At 35.6% G+C, this 19,710-nt stretch overlaps 1 protein-coding gene across 1 annotated transcript; it reads left to right on the forward strand.

Annotated features, from left to right (window-relative positions):
• The first annotated feature begins 1,631 nt into the window (after nucleotides 1–1,631).
• Nucleotides 1,632–17,958, forward strand: LOC133334810 (protein white). Its single transcript, XM_061543159.1, has 7 exons — nucleotides 1,632–1,736; nucleotides 15,648–15,882; nucleotides 15,946–16,600; nucleotides 16,657–16,788; nucleotides 16,847–17,036; nucleotides 17,148–17,279; nucleotides 17,344–17,958. The coding sequence occupies exons 1-7, from the start codon at nucleotides 1,656–1,658 to the stop codon at nucleotides 17,956–17,958; spliced, it is 2,040 nt and encodes a 679-aa protein (XP_061399143.1). The 5' UTR covers nucleotides 1,632–1,655.
• The last annotated feature ends 1,752 nt before the right edge of the window (nucleotides 17,959–19,710 follow it).

The raw sequence follows: 19,710 nt of genomic DNA on the forward strand, positions 1-19,710 counted from the left end.
TTAGTTCGAAAGGGTTGGCTTATATTTCTGTGTGAAAAAATGAGATTCCGCATACTCTTGCTCAACTATTTCCATATTGAGTTCGTCCGGTTATGTAGAGAGATTTTTTGAGATCGATGAACAGTAGGTACAGGTGAGTTCTTCATTTTATAGGTAGTTCTATTATGATTCGTAGGTTCCCCTCAGCTTATAGTTGATTTGTATTTTTTGTATATGGTGTTGAACAGGATTTGGATAATTTCCCAACGATATCTGTCTTCCATGATGGAGGGAGCCCTTCTTACTACAAAACTCATATGATGTGAGGTCGAACTAACTCAACTTCGGTTCCAATCTAAGTCCCTCAATATAGATCCGTGTTTTGACTTCTTAAAGGCTTCCATCTTGTGATTGAATGGAATTGAATGACACAAAATTTTAAAATATTCGACGACAAACACATTATGGGTAAAAATAAAATAAAACCAGTGAGCGGAGCGGTATAGTCAGACAGAGCCGACCATATGATACTCTAAAAAACTTCCACTGGCGGAACTACATTCAGAGTCTGGTCAATATATCGCAATATTTTCACTACATGGTAGGTCTAGGGCCAATATTTCGCGGCGTTACAAACACTTGGGGCCAACCAAAGCTATAATACCCTGACAACATATTTGTGTATGGTATAAAAGTATCGGATTCGACTTGGTGTACCCCATATTTGAGTATTTTGAAGTAAGTGATCTACTTTCAGATTATAAAATCATAATAATAGTGACCCAAAAATTCAACATTATTTAAAAAAATACATTTCAATACATTTACGTGTATTTGTGCCCTCAACATTTATCTTCTCATAATTTTTAGCTTAGCTTATCTTTAAAAATAATTAATTCTGTCTGTACGAAGAAAAATTCATATCCAAAATTTTTGTCCATAAATAAATAAAAAAAACACATTTCTTTATGTGCATTAATGGTAATCTCATATCATACTTGATAACACCAATCCCCTCCAAACCATCCCGTCCAAGTACTTCATAATAGTAGTACATGAAACGCGACATCTAATCTCATACCATTCCACAATCTCATCTACATATCTAATACTACACAATTGTCTCCATTGTGTACATCATCTCCATTGCACACTGACTGGATTGCTTTACCGCCGCCGCCCTGCTCGCCAAGCATTTGCTCCAATTGACTGACAACAAAAATCGTACTGTGTCTATCCGCATGCAGTGCACCCATAAAAGTTCTCTATGCTGCTGAATGACTGGCTAGCGGACTGACTGCTCGCTTGCTGCAGCCAACAAAACGTCTGTCTATCTAACAGGGCTAACTAACTAAATAAAGCATAAGATGTGAAGGGAGGAGCGGCACCAGCAACACTATGCCCGGCGACATTAACTAACTGTAATTTGTTATCGTCTCCTTCTCATTTAGTTACTTACCTCTGTGTTTTTCTTCTCAGTTAATCATTCAATCAGTTAGTAATGATAGCCCTGCGAACAACAGCGGTCTAAACGCGTACCTCAACGGAATAAATCTAAAAATAAGAAATAAAAAAATATTTAAAAAAAACAAATTAATTCAAATAAATCATTTCAAATAAAGTGTATGTGTGTGTAAACGAATTTGCAATCTAGAACCAATTAATAACCACTTAAAATGGGTCAAGAAGATCAAGATTTGCTTATCGATGAAACGACACGAAAGCGTACCGCAGCATCTGTCGAAAATCTCAACAATGTGAGTAAAAATTGTGAAATAATCTGACCAGACGTTTTGAGATTTGCTTCAGTGAAATTTCTTATCTTTCGAAAAAATATTAATGAATGAAAATAATTAAAAATTAAATCGCATAACTAGAACGTTTGACTAGAACGCCCTTTTTCAGTTGCCTTAGAAAAAAAGTATAGCTGCTAATGCAATCGATGGCGCCCTTATTCTCAATTGTGGTTTGCGGTATCGAATTTCAACATAAATTTAAAAGAAAAAGAAAAAACTTTGTAAAACGCAAAAAAATGTTCACGTTTTAGATAACACTTTTGTTTGATTTATATCAAGAAGTGAGTTGTGAAATTCAAATACATACATAGATCACGTGGAAAGAAGATTTCAGTAAAATATTCGAAAAAAATCTCAATGTTTTAATATAAATTTCCAATACAATGTGAAAGTGTCGGAATACTTTCAAGGGTTGCCTAATATTCTAAGCCTATTCATAAAATTTAAATTACCTATAAAGATATGAGTGGTTCATTGGTTTTATGAATTTGTTCATAATTCTATGAACCATACATTTATTCTAGATCATTCATTTATAATTTACACCATTCTCTGAGTTTTTTATTTTATTTATGCTTGATTCTATGAACATTAAATGTATAAAGTATTTATTGAATCTATGAACTATTCATTTATTCTATGAACTGTTCATTGATTCTATGAACTGTTCATTGAATCTATGAACTATAAATTTATCATATGAGACAATCTACGGTCTACATTCCATTCTATGTTTTTATGAACGGCTCATTGATTCTATAAACAATTCAATGATTCTTTTACCAAGCATTACCAGGAAATTTATCAACCTTTTGTAGATATTATAATTTATTCTTTCATTTTATAAATTCCGGCATTTGATTTTAAATACTACTGTCAGTAATTATCTGGATATATGAACATAGTTTTCGATTTGCTTTAGTGAAATTCTATGAGCCGGCTTTGAGAACCGAAAAAAGTGAAAGTCTTCGAATTCATGAACAATTTCATTGTTTCTATGAACCATTTATTTATTCTCACACTATTCTATGACGGTAAAACACACAACATTTTATTATACGTAATGATCAACAAATTTATTAACCATTTATAAATACTAGGAACAGTTTCATTAATTCTATGAATCTTCCTTTATTGCTACAAATTCTTTGTTTTGGTTTAAAATCCATTTTCTATGATTTACTACATAATTATATTAGCTATTATCTGAATTTGTGATAATTTTTCTCGATTGAAAAATTTCTTCTGTTCTATGAACCTCTACTCTTTTGAAAGAAGTTAAGCTCTTTGAATTTACTTGAATATTTGAAGAACCATTTAATTATTCATTGAATTATTATAGGTATCTATACAGTCGATCTAGCAGTTTTTCTTGAATACTTATTTCGGCTCTGAGAACTTATTAATAGTTATACGTGAATGTCTGCGCATTTATGAACCATACATTATTTTTACGAACCGGTTCAGTGTTGCAATGAATCATTCATTGATTCTAAGAACCGATTCATGTTCTTTATGAATTATTCTCTTATTCTACGAATTTGGTTGAAGTAGTCTTTTGATTTATGAACTTTTCTTTTTTTTAAGTACACATCATTGGTTCTCATTTTCCAAAGTGATTATCGAATATTTGCTTACATCCGCCTCCAGGTGAAAAATATCGAAATCCTCTTTTCTAATATCGATCACAAATAAAAAGGATAAAAAACGATATAGCGCCACCCAGAGAAGAATGCCAACACTAAATTAGCAACGACCCCAACCACTATAGTACAAGGATAAGTTGTTTCTAGGCAACGATAGATGACAGCTTCATCACCTAGGACAGACTACAGTAGACCAATCATTTACTTAACGGAAAAATAATGAAATTACGAATAAAATCGCGATGCTTTGTTGAAACCTTATGCTCCCAAAAAGACTAACAGGAAGGAAAAATAAAAGACTGTAACAAAAGAAAATTGTTCAACGAACGGGTCGGGGCTATTACCGTTTATTTCTTTTGATCGGATGAAATCATATTAGCTAGATTAACTAAATGAAGGGGAAGAAAAATTAATAGTTGCTTAAAAATAAACGATCAAAAACGACTGGAGCAAAGGAAATAGTTGAAACGAAAGCCATACCTATTACCGATCGTTTCTTTTGCGGAATAGATCCCTTGAACAAGTTCGTCTCGGACTTATATGTTCTCTGAACCAATTCATTGATTCTATGCAACGTTTATGAATTATTTAACGTAATTTTATAAACTAGCCTATAAATAATTATTCGCCTCTACAAATCATTTTACCATTCTATAGAAATTAATTTGCTACATCAGTGTTTCATAGAAACATTATGTTTTTTATGGATCATTTAATGAAAAATGCCATGAACACTTTTACGAATTATTTCATAGTTTCTATGAACAAATTCGTGTTAGGAACCAATTCATTGATTTCATGAACTATGCCTTTCATATATCGATCACTTTAATCTCCAAAAAAAATGTGAATATATTATTTTCTGCTAAATTTAATATTTCGATAACCGCTTTAACAACTTCCTTTACCGTCAAGTGACATGTTTCTTCTAACAAATTGCTATGTTGGTTTGAGGACATACTAAATTTCTGCTTACTCCTCTACTCTGTGTATAAGCGTTAGCTAAATTGTGGAGTAGAACAGCCGACATTCTTTTGTTCATCTTTATTATGAAAACCATTGTCAGTTTTGGCGGAAATTTCTTTTGGGGTCTACACTGAACATCGAACAGACAATTGCAACGGTTGTCCGGCTAGCGCACTCACCAACAGCAGCAACAACAATGAGCTGTCTGATGAGTCTCGTGTACGCTTGTCATTGTGTGCATTTCAATTTGGCCACAAAAATGTCTAACAATTGTATTACATTATTCCATGCGGAGAACTAGCAGATACATATATATTTTTTATATGTCAAATTGAGGGGGCGAAAGGAAAGGTGATTGGGATGCTGCCATGCACCACAGTGAATGAAAGAAAAATAGACACAAATCTATGTGTTCATTTGTTTTTGTTGTTGGGTTGGAATTGTTTCATAAATTTCTTTTTTGTTAGTTTTTTTGGTCATTTCTTGGTGCAACAAACCGAGTGCCGCAATCATTTGTTACCCAACAATATGTCCAAGAAGGACCAATGACACCATCATCTGTTGTCCAGTTTCTTTAGAAAAAAAACACTGTTCATGTTAGTTTGTTTGTGGGTGTTCGTCCAATATGCCTAACAAAGCACATATATATGTTTGTAGTGGCACTTGTATATAGCTCCAGTAGCTCCTCTTCCTCTCCATAACTTTCTCCTCCTACCACATATGGATGGATGATATGAATACAAGAGCGGTTGAATGAACGTACAAATGAATGAATGAATGGCCGAATGAAGGCAACTATGCATGAATGAACGAATGAGTATGGACGGACTTCAAATGGAATACAAGTATTATCCAGTGTCCATATCTGGTCAAATACAATGTTGTCTTCTATCATCTCAAAAATAGCCACTAGGAAAAACATGACTTGTGGCGAGTAGTAAATATTTTCAGAAGAAAATTCCGGTACTGAAAAAATTTTAGATATTCCTGGACAATATATTATGAAAATCTGACTATTTTTGGTAAGGGCAATGGACAAATGTACTATGATCAAAGGTCATTTGCGACCTTTTAAACTCTTGCCAACAGCTGATCTTTGTAAAATTCTTAGTCACATATCCCTACTGGGTACTTTATTATTTTACATGCTTTTCAATATGCTGATATCAGTGCATGAGTTTGTTTATGTATGTGTGTGTGTTTTTTCTCTACAAATACATTTTTATGCCTCTATGGTAGCATAAAAAATACGACAAGGATGCAATTGAATGAGACATTCGAACAGCAACATCCAGCAACGAAACGAAAAAAATAAACCTATCCACAACAATAACAACTAAATAGTGTCCCGGAAAAATTTGCCACAAAAGAATAAATCGAGAAGAACCAACTTATATGGATGTGTTGTTACCCCGTCAATTACTAAATAAGAGGGAAATAAGAAAAAAATTGGAATAGAAAATTGTATCAGGATTTCTTTTTAAAATGGAATCCAATGGAATAGATTGAAAATGTGCCCCAGTACAAAATTTAAACCGGGTAATAGAAGGAATAGATCATGAAATGGGTTTATTTAGGACCTCAATGAATTCTGTAGACTAATATTTTAATGTCTAATATTTTGTGGTAAAATTTACACCACATCCAAAAAAATATGTTCAAAAATTTCACCTCCCAAGTTAAAGGTTAATTCCATGCGGTTTATCTTCGTACAAGACAGATGTTCTCTTTTTTTATAGGAACGTCTTCTTTTTTCCAGACGTCCACAAATTCTTATTGATTATAGGGAGCCAGGTGTGTTTCTGGATTATAGAGAGCCAAAAGTGTTTCAGAGGTCTCCATCTTTTTTTTAAAGTTAAGAAAAAACTGTCGAATCACAATTATCCCGATATGTGGAATTATCCCTAGAAGGCGGCGTGGTCTTTAAAGTGAAAGATTTCAAGACCAGATTATATTATAATTTACCAATAATTTGAAAGTCGCTTTAAGGATGTGAAGAGGTTCAAAAATCATTAACTTCTAGCTGATTTGCCAAACTTTATACATGTATGAGAGCGATAATTTCTCCTCATGTTCCAAAAGCTTGTCGAGTTTGAAAATTCAAAAGTTAATACTTAATGCTTATATGCTTATGTAACATTGCTTCTGGACCGATGATAATGTCAATCATTATTCACGTTTCCTAAAGAATATTCGTATCTAGATGCTTGTCGATTCTCGTATCTACACGCATGTCAGTTATCACCAAAAGCCGTCCGGCCCTTGATTATAAGCCATTTTGAAAATTTCGTAATTTACTCTTTTTTATATATAGACTAGCATATGCCCCTACTTCGTAAACGAAAGTGAGAATTATTTAAACATGTCTAAATATATTATTTTGTTTTCACAGAAGAGCTATTCTGCCTACACACTAATATTGACCACAATTACAATTTTAGTACCAGTTAGTTCCTTTGTCATCATATAGTACGTATTTCCAAAACTACCTCCATATCTCAACACTACACATAAATTCAGACCGCAACACAAATTTAGCTCTATATTAATTTTGGCACCATTCATTACCTTTCGTACCCTTGTAGTACTTATTTCCAAAACGTAATCCAAATTGCATTATTCGAGCTCTATATGTTCACCCAAAACTTCATTTTACCAAATTTAGTACCACTTAGTACACATGCATATAAATGCAATAAAAATCATATTTCTCAATTTCAGTATTCCAGTCCGATCCTTTTTATAATTATACCAAATTTAGTACAAACAGAACCAAACTCAAACAGCAATCTTAATTCAAAATTTCAAGATTCCAGCTCAATCGGTTCACCCAAATCCGAATTTGGTACCATTTAATGCAAATTAGTACGAATCATACACCCCAACAATGTCCCAAATTTAGTACCATTTTAAAGCTTCCTATTTACCCCAATCATACACCCCAACAATGACCCAATTTTAGTACCATTTGGAACATATAGTATACATTTCCAAAACTTCCTGCTTATCCCAATCCTACACCCCAACAGTGACCCTAACTCCAAATTTCAGCTCTATCGGTTCACTTACATTAAGTTCGAATTTCCGAAACTTCATATATAGCTCAATCCTACACACCAACAGTGATCCTAACTCCAAATATTAAGATTCCAGCTTAATCGGTTCACTCAAACACAAATTTGGTACCACATAGTACACATTAGTACGTATTTCCAAAAAGTCCTACATACACCAATCCTACAACCCAAAATGATTCTAACACGAAATTGCAGGCTCCCAGCTCTAAAGTTTCAGCATATAATACACATTAGTAGAAATTTTCAAACCTTCCCTAACTCCAAATTTAAGGATTACAGCTCTATCGGTCCACCCACATTAGTTTGAATTTTCCAAATTTACTATGTAGATCAATTCTGCACTCCAATAGTTATTCTAACTCCACATGCCAAAATTCCAGCTCTATCGGTTCACTCAAATCCAAATTTAGTACCATATAGTGCACATTAGTACGCATTTCCAAAACGTCCTATATACGCCAATCTCCAAATTTCAGGATCCCAGCTCTATCGATTTATCCAAAATCCAATATCCCAGGATGTGCCAAATATAGTACCATTTAGTACTTTTCGTACACATATATCAGGGTTCTTTATTAATGATATAAAGCTTTTGTCTAGGGTTAAACAATATAATCACTAATTCAGGGTTATTAAAGGAAATTCGTATAAAACAATAAAAAAATTTATGAAATGTAATCGTAATGCAAGCCGTCTTTAGAACGTCTTTACTTCTTCGCGTCGTTAATGGAACTCTTCTTGTTAATTGCTTCGTGTTCGATGCATAGCTATCTTCTTCCGTGAACTGCTCTCAAATTTTTCTTCCCACATTTTAAAAATTTAAAAATGTGTACTTATACATTTTAAAAACTATCTACATATCGCACCAGTCATATTGTACCAAATTTAGTACAGTTTAGTACTTTTCGTGTACCTGACTACACGCTTTCAAAACCACCACCTTTTATCGATCGTTCTACCCAACCTTAATTCGCATTCCAAATTTCATGTGTTTAGATCTATCCATTCACATGCTATGAAATTGTACGAAATTCAGTACATCTTAGTACTATTCGGATACATATAGTTCAAATTTCCCAAAATCCCTTTGCTACATCTGCTCTACACTACATCAGTGACCCTCATTTTACTTTTCGTTCCGTTCTAGTACGAATTTCCAAAGACCCAGCCTTAGCTGAAACTTGGGACTGAGAGTGAACCTCACCGAAAATTTCAAGATTCCAGCTCCAGCCGTTTCATCTGAGCGTCGATGAATCGTTAAGTCAGTCAATTACTTTACTCTTTTATTAGTTTAGATAGATCCATATTTTAGAATAACCGCCATAATGACACACCGTACTCCTCATATATTCAAAATGTTCTAACCGCACTTACTTTTCAAATATTGCAAAGATTTCGAAACATAATCTAACAAATCCTAACAATCGCCTTTGTTCGTTCACTTGTCCATTGACCAATCTGTGTTTTTTTTTTTTGCAACGGTCGTTGTTATGACAATTTTCATTCATAACAAATGTGTGTAATTGTAAAAAATATTTAATATTCAAAAGTGCAATATATATATATATATAATATTCCTTTTTTCTAATACTAATGCACACACACACATCTACCACAAAAATATCTGCTGCACACAATAGAATTTGAAGAACGGCAGCAACAGCGGCAGCAGCTCCACACTTATTGAGGAAAAAGGAGGTTATTTTGCGGTCGGTAAATAATGCTTTGTTATGTATTCGAATATTGCAATTGTGTGCATGTGAATCTATGTGTGTGTGTAGGTGTAATTGTATGTATATATACAATCATGTGTATTTCCTAACACATGTCACAGCAAAAATATAGAACAGAAATAACAAAAAAATAAATGCATACATACATCCATGCATGCACATGTTTATATTTACATACATAGCTCACATATTTAGTTTTTTCCATACAGCCATTGACCATGGAATTGGCACAGTTGTTATGCATGATTAGCAACAATAACAACAACAAAATTGTAACAATAATAATGCTGTGTTGTTATTACAAGAAGACACGCACTAAAATGTTTTTTTGTTTAGAATAATACTGAATTGTAAAATTATATTAAAAACTTCCATGAAAGTGTTTAGAATCAAATGTGATTCGTAACTTCCAAATCAGTAAAATTATACTGCAATCAAGGTCATTGGTGTTTTAATATATGTAATTAAAAGGCAATAAATGTATGTGAATTATATTTGTGCCAAATATTCGGAAAACGTATTAAGAGAGTTGAACAATTTTGGGTGAGGGTCACTCTTAATGCGAAGGTGTCAGACAAGGCTGGGTTTTCGGAAATTCATGCTAAAACGGAACAAAAGGAGTAAAAACTCTTAAATTTGTATTTGGCGAACCGGTGGAACTAAAACTCTTACATTTGAAATGAAATTCAGGCATGGAGTGTAGGATAGATGTACTGAAGGATTTTTTGGAAATTCAAACTATAAGTATAAGAAAAGTACTAAAATGTACTAAATTTGGTACAATTTCGTACCATGTGCACGGATAGAGCCTAAAAACTTGACATTTGGAATGCGAAACAAGGTAGAGATGTAGCATCGATATGGTTTTGGAAGTGTGTACTCAAGTACTATATGGTACTATTCCAAAGAAAGTACTGTATACTATATTTGGTACAATTTTAATTTGGAAGTACGGATGAAGCTAGAATCCAGAAAATTTGAAATTAACATTATTGCCGTAGTGTAGGATTGGGATATGTACGTACTTTTGGAATTTGTTACCTTTGTATACGAAAAGTACTAAATCGTACTATAATCGGTACAATTTGGATTTGAGTAGAGCTGGAATATTGAAATTTGGAAATAAGATTACTGTTGGGTTGTAGGATTGGGGTATGGATGTAGTTTTGGAAATTCTTAACCATGGTTACCAAATGGTACTAAATTTGGTACATTTTTAATCTATAGAGCTGGAATCCTAAAATTTGGAGTTAGGGTCACTGTTGGGGTGTAGGATTGGGATATGCAGAAAGTTTTTGGAAAAAAGTACTAATGTTTAGTAAATGGGATCTAATATGGAATTGAGTGGACCGATGGAGCTGGAATCATGAAATTTGGAGTTAGGATTTCTTTTGATGTGTATATTTTGGCTATGGAGGAAATATTGAAAATTCGTACTTATGTGTACTAAATGTGGTGTAATTTCGGGTGAACTGATAGTTTTGGAATTTGGAGGTGGGATCGTAACTAATTTATATGGTACCAAATTTGGATTTGGTGAACCGCTAGAGCTGGAATCTTGAAATTTTGAATTAAGATTACTGTTTGAGTGTGGGATTGAGGAGTGTCTGGAAATTCGTTGTAATGTGTTCTAATTGGTACTAAATTTGGTACATTTATATCGGGCCAAATAGGCACCATTTTTGGAATGATTTTGCCATTTTAAAGGTAAATTCATAATGTCTCTCTCATAGAAGTCTTGCTCTCTATTTGCAAAAAAAAAAATCTAGTAGTCGATTTTCACAATCCTCCCTAAATACCAATTTTTTTTCATTAAAGACATTTTGCAATGCAAGAGAAAGATGACAATCTTTTAGTGCCAAGTCCGGACTGCATGGCGGATGCATTAAAAATTCCCATCCAAGCTCCCGAAGTTCCTGGTGAGTCAATGTAGATGTGTGTGGCTTTGCGTTTGGCCATATGGAAGCAACTTATAATAAATAATCCCGTTCCAGTCCCACCAAATGTACAGCCGAACCTTCCTGGCCGTTAGTCTGGGTTTGGCCACCGTTTGAGGTGCTTCACCACTCTTTGACTATTTCTCATCTCCAGCCAAGAAGTGGGTCCATCTCATTCCGTTTGGCAAAGGCTTCGCAGATGGAAATTCGATCCATCTTATTTTTTTCTGTTAATTGGTGCAGCTACCAAACATCGAGTTATCTTTTTGAATCCAACGTTGTGTAATTGGTTTAAAACTGTTTTATGGTCGATGTTTAGCTCCTGCTAACATGCCAGTTAACTTCGATCATTTCTCCGATTTTATTGACATATTCATAATTGATTTCTTTTCCCCCAACCTAATATTTGGCTGTGCAAAGTTTAGTTAAAATCGGATAGTTCGTTAGAAAAAGGTTGTCCATTTTGTGAGGGTGGTAATGGAAGGAGTGGACCGATATCCCCCATTTTCGAACTCGATTTATGTTTGGAAGAAATATTAAAGTTTGTGTGGAATCGAATACTACCTTCTCGAGATATCGTGTGTACCAGCCAGACAAACACTCGGACGGACGGTCATTAGCACATCAACTCAAAATTATAGGAAACGAATGTTATTCAATGCATGGATCTAAAACCAATATTTCGATGAGGCATATTTTTGCCGTAGCAAAGTGTATGTACCCTGCAAATTGAGGGTATTACATTATTGAAATCTAATCGTTTAAAAAATTCCAATTCAACTGCTATCTGCTGTTAAGGTGAAAAAAAAAACATTTGGTATGTTTCCTTTTTTTACTCTCCTTTGCATTTTGTTATTCATGTTGATGATACAATTTTTTGTTGTTGTTGTTATGCTTCTACACACTCCACTTCAATTTGCAATAGAATATAACAATCAGAGAATTTCTGCTCTCACTTTTTTCTGCATTCGATAACAAATTCATCTGTTCGTCACAATGGACGAAAAAACAAGACCCAGTATGGTCCACAACAATGGACGAAGAATGAATGTTAGCCAAGCAGCCAGGCAAGCTTCATTATAGAAAATACACTTCAATGCATTCGAACATACATCCAAAAAACAGATTGTTACCTTAAATAAAACGAAGATACAATAAAAAAAAAGATTCTCCAAATTGCCACCTACAAAACCATGAAAATCTATTCCATTTTAATTCATCAGCTTTCTCTTAAAATTTTGTATTTTACGGTAGAAAATGTTTTTTGAGTGCTTAATTTTTTTATGATAAGTCCCCTAATGAGAACGTAGGAGTTAGTCAAATTAAAACATAATATCGTTTTAAAACGCAAGATATAAAATCCAGAAAATAACTTGTCTTTATGGCACCAACATTGATATGACGATGCTTGGCCAAGTTACCATCTCCAATTACCATGTTCATTCGTATTAACATTTGTTTATCTCAATTTTCTTTTTGTGTTTTTTTTTTTTTTTTTGAAAAATTTAATAACAAATGAAATGCATATAAGGCGAAGACATAACAAATCTCGAGTAAATAATGTTTCTGTTTTTCATAGAGATAAAAAATATGTTGTCTGGATATAAAGATAATGATTTTTAAAAAGTAGTATCGGAATGAATAGTTTTTTGTTTGGGACTGAGATGGAAATATTATTATTCTTAGACAATTGAATGTTTTCAAAACAAAAAATATCTTATAATTTTAAATGAAACAGAAGAATATTCCAAACTTAGTTAAAAATTCGAAGATGAGACCCATTGGTCCACACCTTCTGGTACCTCCACCACAAAGGGTAAAAATTTACTTACTTACTTAGCTGGCTTGTGACAAAACTTTCGTTCCATAGGCCGAGCTTAAAATAGATTTCCAGATGCGTCGGTCTTTTGCGCAGTTTTTCGAATTTGAAAGACCATGTTCGGCAATGTTGTCTTCCACTTGATATTTCCATCTAATTCGTGGCCTTTCCCTTCTGCGTGAACTGGCTTGTATATACCTTTTGAGCTGGGGCATCTTCATCCATTCTCACAACATGACCTAAACAACGTAATCGCTTCAACTCAATACGTCTGACATGCTTCATTCGACCGATATATTCACCGTCATATTACATCACGGGTTTTATCAGCGTCTTGTTTCTAAACTGCTTACTAGACATCTGTTGGCCATCACAATCCTTCTCCGAATTTCGCCATTCGTTTTATTTATGGCGGTACCAAGGTATATAAAGTCTTTAACTACCTCGAAGCTGTAGTTCTCAAGTTCCACAGTTGGTCCGAGTCTACTGGACGTTTTGCGCGTTGATGCCATCAGCTTGGTCTTCTCGCCGTTTACTGCCAGACCCACTTTGGTTTTTACTGCTCTCATTGTTCGACCAACTATATCGATGTCATCGGCGTAGGTGAATAACATGTGTTGTGCCACTTCTGTTCATCTTTGCCTCTAGAATGACCTTTTCCAGAAGGATGTTAAAAAGGTCACACGACAAACTGTCATCTTATCAGAATCCCCGTTCGGTTTTAAAGGGCTTAGAGAGGTCCTTTTCGACTTGAACTGCTGATCTTGTTCCTGCGTAGCTGTATTAATTTTGCAGGAATGTCGAACGCAGACATGGCTTAAAACACCTCCGAACGAATATAACTGTGGAATGTGGTATTATAGTCGACGAATAGATGGAATGCGTCGATGTGTTTTTTCCGCGGGCCTTTTCCAGGATTTGGCGCAGTGTGAAAATCTGGTCTATGGTAGATTTTCCAGGCCGAAAGCCGCATTGGTATGGTCCAAAAATGACATTGACCATTGGCTTCAGTTGTTCACATAGAACGCTGGATAGCACTTTATATGCGATGGGAAGGAAACTTATTCCTCTATAGTTAGCACATATCGCTTTGTCTCCTTGTTTGTGTACGGGACACAGTATGCTGAGGTTAGCATCATTGGTCATGCATTCCTCTAGCAAAATTGTATTAATCAGATGGTGTACGCTCCTGTCCAGCATCTGACCACCGACCTTGAATAGTACGCCACCTGCTGCTTTATTATTCTTCAGCCGATTGATTGCTATTCTGACCACATCTTGGCTAGGTGGTACACACTCTATACCGTCATCTCTTATTGGTTCTGGGGCATCTTCTTCTTCTATTTGATACCAGAAGCTTTCCAAAATTCTCCTTCCAAATCCAACACGATATTTACATCTGTCACCATCTTTATCTCTACAGGATGATGTGCCTACACCAAAGCCTTCGGTTTGGTGTTTTACTCGTTGGTAAAATTTCCGGACTTCATTCGGTATAACTCGATTTGCTGACACTCTCGTTTTTCTTGTTATTTCTTCTTTTTTTCTGAAAATACGTTTCTCCTCTTATATTTTCTCTCGATAATTTTCCATCGCATAGCGCGTTGCTACTGTCTGCAGGGTTACCGTATACACTGCGTTTTCACATCAGTAGAATTACCACACTCCTGATCGTACCATATGTTTCTTAATGATGGTTTTTAGTACCGTAGTGTTGCTTTTGCTGCAGTTTGTCGGGAATGGGCAATTCTTTGCCATGGTGTTTCTATATTACTATCGGGGCAAGGAGTGCTTTCGTCAAGCAGGTGGGTAAGATGAGCGGAGTAAGTTTCTGCTACCTGTTGAGTTTGCAGCTGTTCGACGTCGAGTTTCCGTGATGTGTTAGATCGCACCACTGCTTGACTGCTACAAGGTAGTGGTCCGAATCGATATTCGCTCCTCGTATCGATCGAACGTCTAAAATACTGGATGAATGCCTTCCGTCTATCACAAGAGAATCGATTTGATTTATCGTTGTTCGATCGGGAGAAATCCAGGTGGCCTTGTGTATATCGAGATGAAAATATGTACCCTCAGCCTATGGTTGCGGAGGTCTACGAAATTACACACAGGTTATTATTTTTTCGGAGGTACCTAAGAGAGTGGAACGATGGTTCTTATTTTCGGACTTGATCTAATAATTTCTCTCAAATACATCGTCTTCATTGAAGACCTTCTACAAATCAACCCTCTACGTCAGAAGTAGTGATAATGTCTCCAAAATAAAAAAATTAAAGTACCCCAAAATGTAATTAATAACATCACGCTCATAGAGAGTTTTCTGAAACCATATCGAACATAGTTCAGATGTTTAGTATTTTGTTTCTGTGACCGGAATCCAACGATTCAAAAGTCTAGACACAAGTAAGTCGTTGGTTTTTTAGAGTTGTTCGACCTGATTAAAACGTACCCTACTGAGCTAGATAGTACTTGAAGACGAGCCTTCCGTAGATGGGAATAGGATTGAAGCTCTGACAAGTCGGTCCTTTTTTTCAATTTATCCTTACCGAATATTAGTTGTAAAGTTTCTAGACATGAAACTGTCTTTTTAGAGTTCCTCTGGCTTCTGCTCGGAAAGATCAGTTGTATTTCGAGCATTCAGTTACAGAAAATGATCTCAACTTCAAACTAATTCTATCCCCCATCCTTTTGCAGCCCCAACGAACCTTGGAACAGTCGGCCATAAATTCTGGATTTAATAAAAGCTATGGATCGTTGGCCTCAAATGAATCCGTGTCGGAAAAACTCACATACTCCTGGTATAATTTGGATGTATTTGGAGAAGTCCACCAGCCGGGATCGAATTGGAAGCAATTGATGAATCGTGTGAGAGGAGTTTTCTGTAATGAGAGGCACATACCCAAGCCGAGGAAGCATTTAATTAAAAATGGTAAAAAATGTGAATTTTAAATTATCAAATATATTCTGAATTGATTTTCCTTCCCAATCCTAGTGTGTGGCATTGCATATCCGGGAGAATTATTAGCAGTTATGGGCAGCTCCGGTGCCGGTAAAACAACCCTCCTCAATGCATTGGCCTTTCGGTCGGCTCGTGGTGTTACCATTTCCCCATCCAGTATGCGTATGCTGAATGGCTCACCTGTTGATGCTAAGGAAATGCAGGCACGGTGTGCCTATGTCCAGCAGGATGATTTATTTATTGGTTCGTTGACGACACGAGAACACCTGATTTTCCAGGCAACCGTTCGTATGCCCCGCACAATGAGTCAAAAACAAAAAATCCAAAGAGTCGATCAAGTTATACAGGATTTGTCATTGGGTAAATGTCAAAATACGATTATTGGTGTACCCGGTCGTGTTAAGGGTCTGTCAGGTGGTGAACGTAAACGTTTGGCCTTTGCGTCAGAAGCTCTCACCGATCCACCATTGTTGATATGCGATGAACCCACGTCGGGTTTGGACTCCTTTATGGCACACAGTGTGGTACAGGTTTTGAAGAAGTTGTCGCAGCGAGGTAAAACTGTTATACTTACCATACATCAGCCGTCATCGGAATTATTTGAATTGTTTGATAAAATTTTGTTAATGGCTGAGGGTAGGGTGGCATTTTTGGGTACTCCAAATGAGGCAGTCGATTTCTTTTCATTGTAAGTCGATCCAAATATTGGAAATGAGACCACATTAAAATTTTTGTTCTGTTTAGTATTGGCGCCCAATGTCCCAACAATTACAATCCAGCTGATTTCTATGTTCAAGTTTTGGCCGTAGTACCGGGTCGTGAGGTGGAGTCTCGAGATCGTATTTCAAAGATTTGTGACAATTTTGCTGTGGGAAAGTTAGTTGATTTTGAAAACCCAAAATAAGTTATTTCTAACACTTATTGAAAATTGCAGAGTTGCCCGGGAAATGGAACAAAGTGTCCAGAAGATAGCTGCCAAATCTGATGCTATTACCAAAGATGAGGAAAATGGTTTCACTTACAAGGCTTCCTGGTTTACTCAATTCCGTGCAATTATCTGGCGTTCATGGATATCAACATTGAAGGAACCTTTGCTGGTTAAAGTGCGACTGATACAAACAACGGTAAGGGGTGATCCATTATAGTTAGCAGGCTGATAAGACCTTCTACATATCTCCTATATATACAAGAGTTTCTATTGGTATAATATCAAATATTGTGTTTCCTCTTTTCAGATGGTTGCCATTTTGATTGGTCTAATATTTTTAAATCAGCCACTGACCCAAGTTGGCGTCATGAATATCAACGGCGCTATTTTCTTGTTTCTCACCAACATGACCTTCCAAAATGTGTTTGCCGTGATCAATGTAAGTATCTCCAAATTGTATAAAAATCCTGTATTAAATAAAAAAAATATTTCTCCCTGTACAGGTCTTTACTTCTGAACTGCCGGTATTTATGCGTGAAACTCGAAGTCGTCTGTATCGCTGTGACACCTATTTTCTGGGGAAAACCATTGCCGAACTGCCGTTGTTTTTAGTTGTACCATTTGTCTTTACTGCCATCGCCTATCCGATGATTGGTTTACGTCCTGGCCTCATACACTTCTTTGTTGCCATGGCCCTGGTTACCCTGGTGGCTAATGTCTCCACATCATTTGGCTACCTCATATCCTGTGCCTCCTCCTCAACATCAATGGCTTTATCTGTCGGCCCACCGGTGACCATACCATTCCTGCTATTTGGTGGTTTCTTCTTAAATTCCGGTTCGGTGCCCGTCTACTTTAAATGGTTATCGTATTTCTCTTGGTTCCGCTATGCCAACGAAGGTTTACTCATCAATCAATGGGCCGATGTACAACCGGGTGAAATTACTTGCACCTCCACGAACACCACCTGTCCCAGTTCGGGCAAAGTTATTTTGGAGACGTTGAACTTTTCGGAGAATAATTTACCATTCGATTATTTGGGACTAATTGCTCTGATATTGATTTTCAGAATTTCAGCATATCTTGCATTGAGATGGCGTGCCAGTCGTAAAGAATGAAAAAAGTTAGCAATCTTTGGATCGGGATATAATAGTATTAATAATTGTTGTATATATATTTTTTGCATTTTTTCCATTCAATAAAATAATAAAAATGTTTGTGTATTATTTTGGATATTGTTAAAAATATAGATGGGTATCCAAAAAATCAGTGAATATTTGAGTAGGAAATCTAAACAATTTACAAAATGTTCATAATTTGTGGGGGAGGTACCAGAAGGAGTGGACAAATGGGTCCCAAATTCGGACTTCATCTGGGCTTGTTAAAGATAATAGGCTGAGCAAAGGTTGGTTCAAATCGTTGGTACAAATGAAGGAACGGACATTTGTAAATCCAAATTTTGAAATCCGGAGGAGAATAGTGTTAGCCAACAGATGCTACTATGGTCTGAGTAAGCAACTCAAAAGCAAGGCCACCTCTCGCCAGACCAAACGTGATTTCCAATTAAATTTGTACGTTGAAAGGTTTCGAAACCATGGTTGGGAGAGCGAAATCTAGGAGTAAGACATCTATAGTCTCTTCCCAGGACAGGTGTTGTGTTCTGAGTGTAGTGTTTTTGTTTGTTTATATTGTGTTTTGCATTAACTAAATATTGATTTTATAGAAAGTAGCCGACTTTTATTTCTCCAATAACAATCCCAATTAACCATATATTAATTAAAGTTTGTTTTCAAAAGAAACGGTTTATACACATTCGCGTTGCCAACCTTCCTCACATGTATTTCATCCAACTACTTTTTTATACAACTGTCGAAGAAGTGAATATTCCGCCGTTGGGCAACTCTGTTTAACCATAGAAATGCAAACTCAGCTGTTGTTGTTGTCGTGTGACAGCGCATCATACATAGGGATTTCTAGTTGCACTCTGTTTACCGTAACAAGACAGCAAACAACAATTGTACAAGAGCATCAATTCTTGATGCCATTCAGTCTAAAAACTAAAACAAAAAATATACGCGAAAAGCTTTTAAAGAAAATAACCTTAATTTTCAACTGTGTTATTACTAAATCCCCACGATTAATCGATTAGTTAAAACATATCGAATTACTTCTCCCTAATCGATGCTAGCAGAGAAAAAAATTAAAGTGTCAAAGCCGGTGAGAAGATTGTTTGGATGAGAACAGCGGGTAAATGTTGAACCAAAAAAAAAACAAGAACAAAATGCACTAAATAAATAATTGAAAACAAACAGTGGTGATAATAAAAATAAACAAAAAGAGTGTAATAACGCAATAAATTAAATATGTTTTTGTGTTTAATTTGTGTATTTCCTTTGCACTGGCACTTCCGTGGAATGACGTGAAAAGAAAAATTGCAACAAAAACAATAAAACTAATTCATGTTGTTGTGCCGGGTCTATATGACGTGACGATGGTGTCTGGCATCAACGTTGTTGACGTTGTTTTTTTCTGTTGTGTTCATGTGTATAGTTGTTGTTGCTCTACTAATCGTATGTTCTCAAGACGAACGAAGCTTTTTTCATATTGACGCATAGTTGTTGTTATTGTTGTCATGTTATTTTGTCGATTACCGCTGTCCATTTTTTATTATTACCTACCGCGGTGAGCAGGAAAGATAGTGCGCTGTACTGTTTGTGTTGTGTATGGGGTGCCATCGGGTTCACTTAGAGGGGGTGGGTGATGTGTGTTTTGGTTTTATCAATCATCTCGACTAGGAATTTTTTTCTTCGTCGGCTGTGTGAGTTTTTAATCTAATCAAGCAGCAAGCAAATAAAACAATACAAAAATTT

Source organism: Musca vetustissima, unplaced genomic scaffold (assembly GCF_032173495.1).
Source record: "Musca vetustissima isolate MV318-11 ecotype Yass unplaced genomic scaffold, APGP_CSIRO_Mvet_v1 utg91773, whole genome shotgun sequence".
Classification (NCBI taxonomy): domain Eukaryota; kingdom Metazoa; phylum Arthropoda; class Insecta; order Diptera; family Muscidae; genus Musca; species Musca vetustissima.

Excerpts from the sequence above, each read along its gene's own strand:
- LOC133334810 (XM_061543159.1), top strand. The coding sequence starts at position 1,656 with ATGGGTCAAGAAGATCAAGATTTGCTTATCGATGAAACGACACGAAAG. Across the intron at positions 1,737-15,647 it reads CTGTCGAAAATCTCAACAAT|CCCCAACGAACCTTGGAACA; the intron begins GTGAGTAAAAAT and ends ATCCTTTTGCAG. Across the intron at positions 17,037-17,147 it reads TGCGACTGATACAAACAACG|ATGGTTGCCATTTTGATTGG; the intron begins GTAAGGGGTGAT and ends TCCTCTTTTCAG.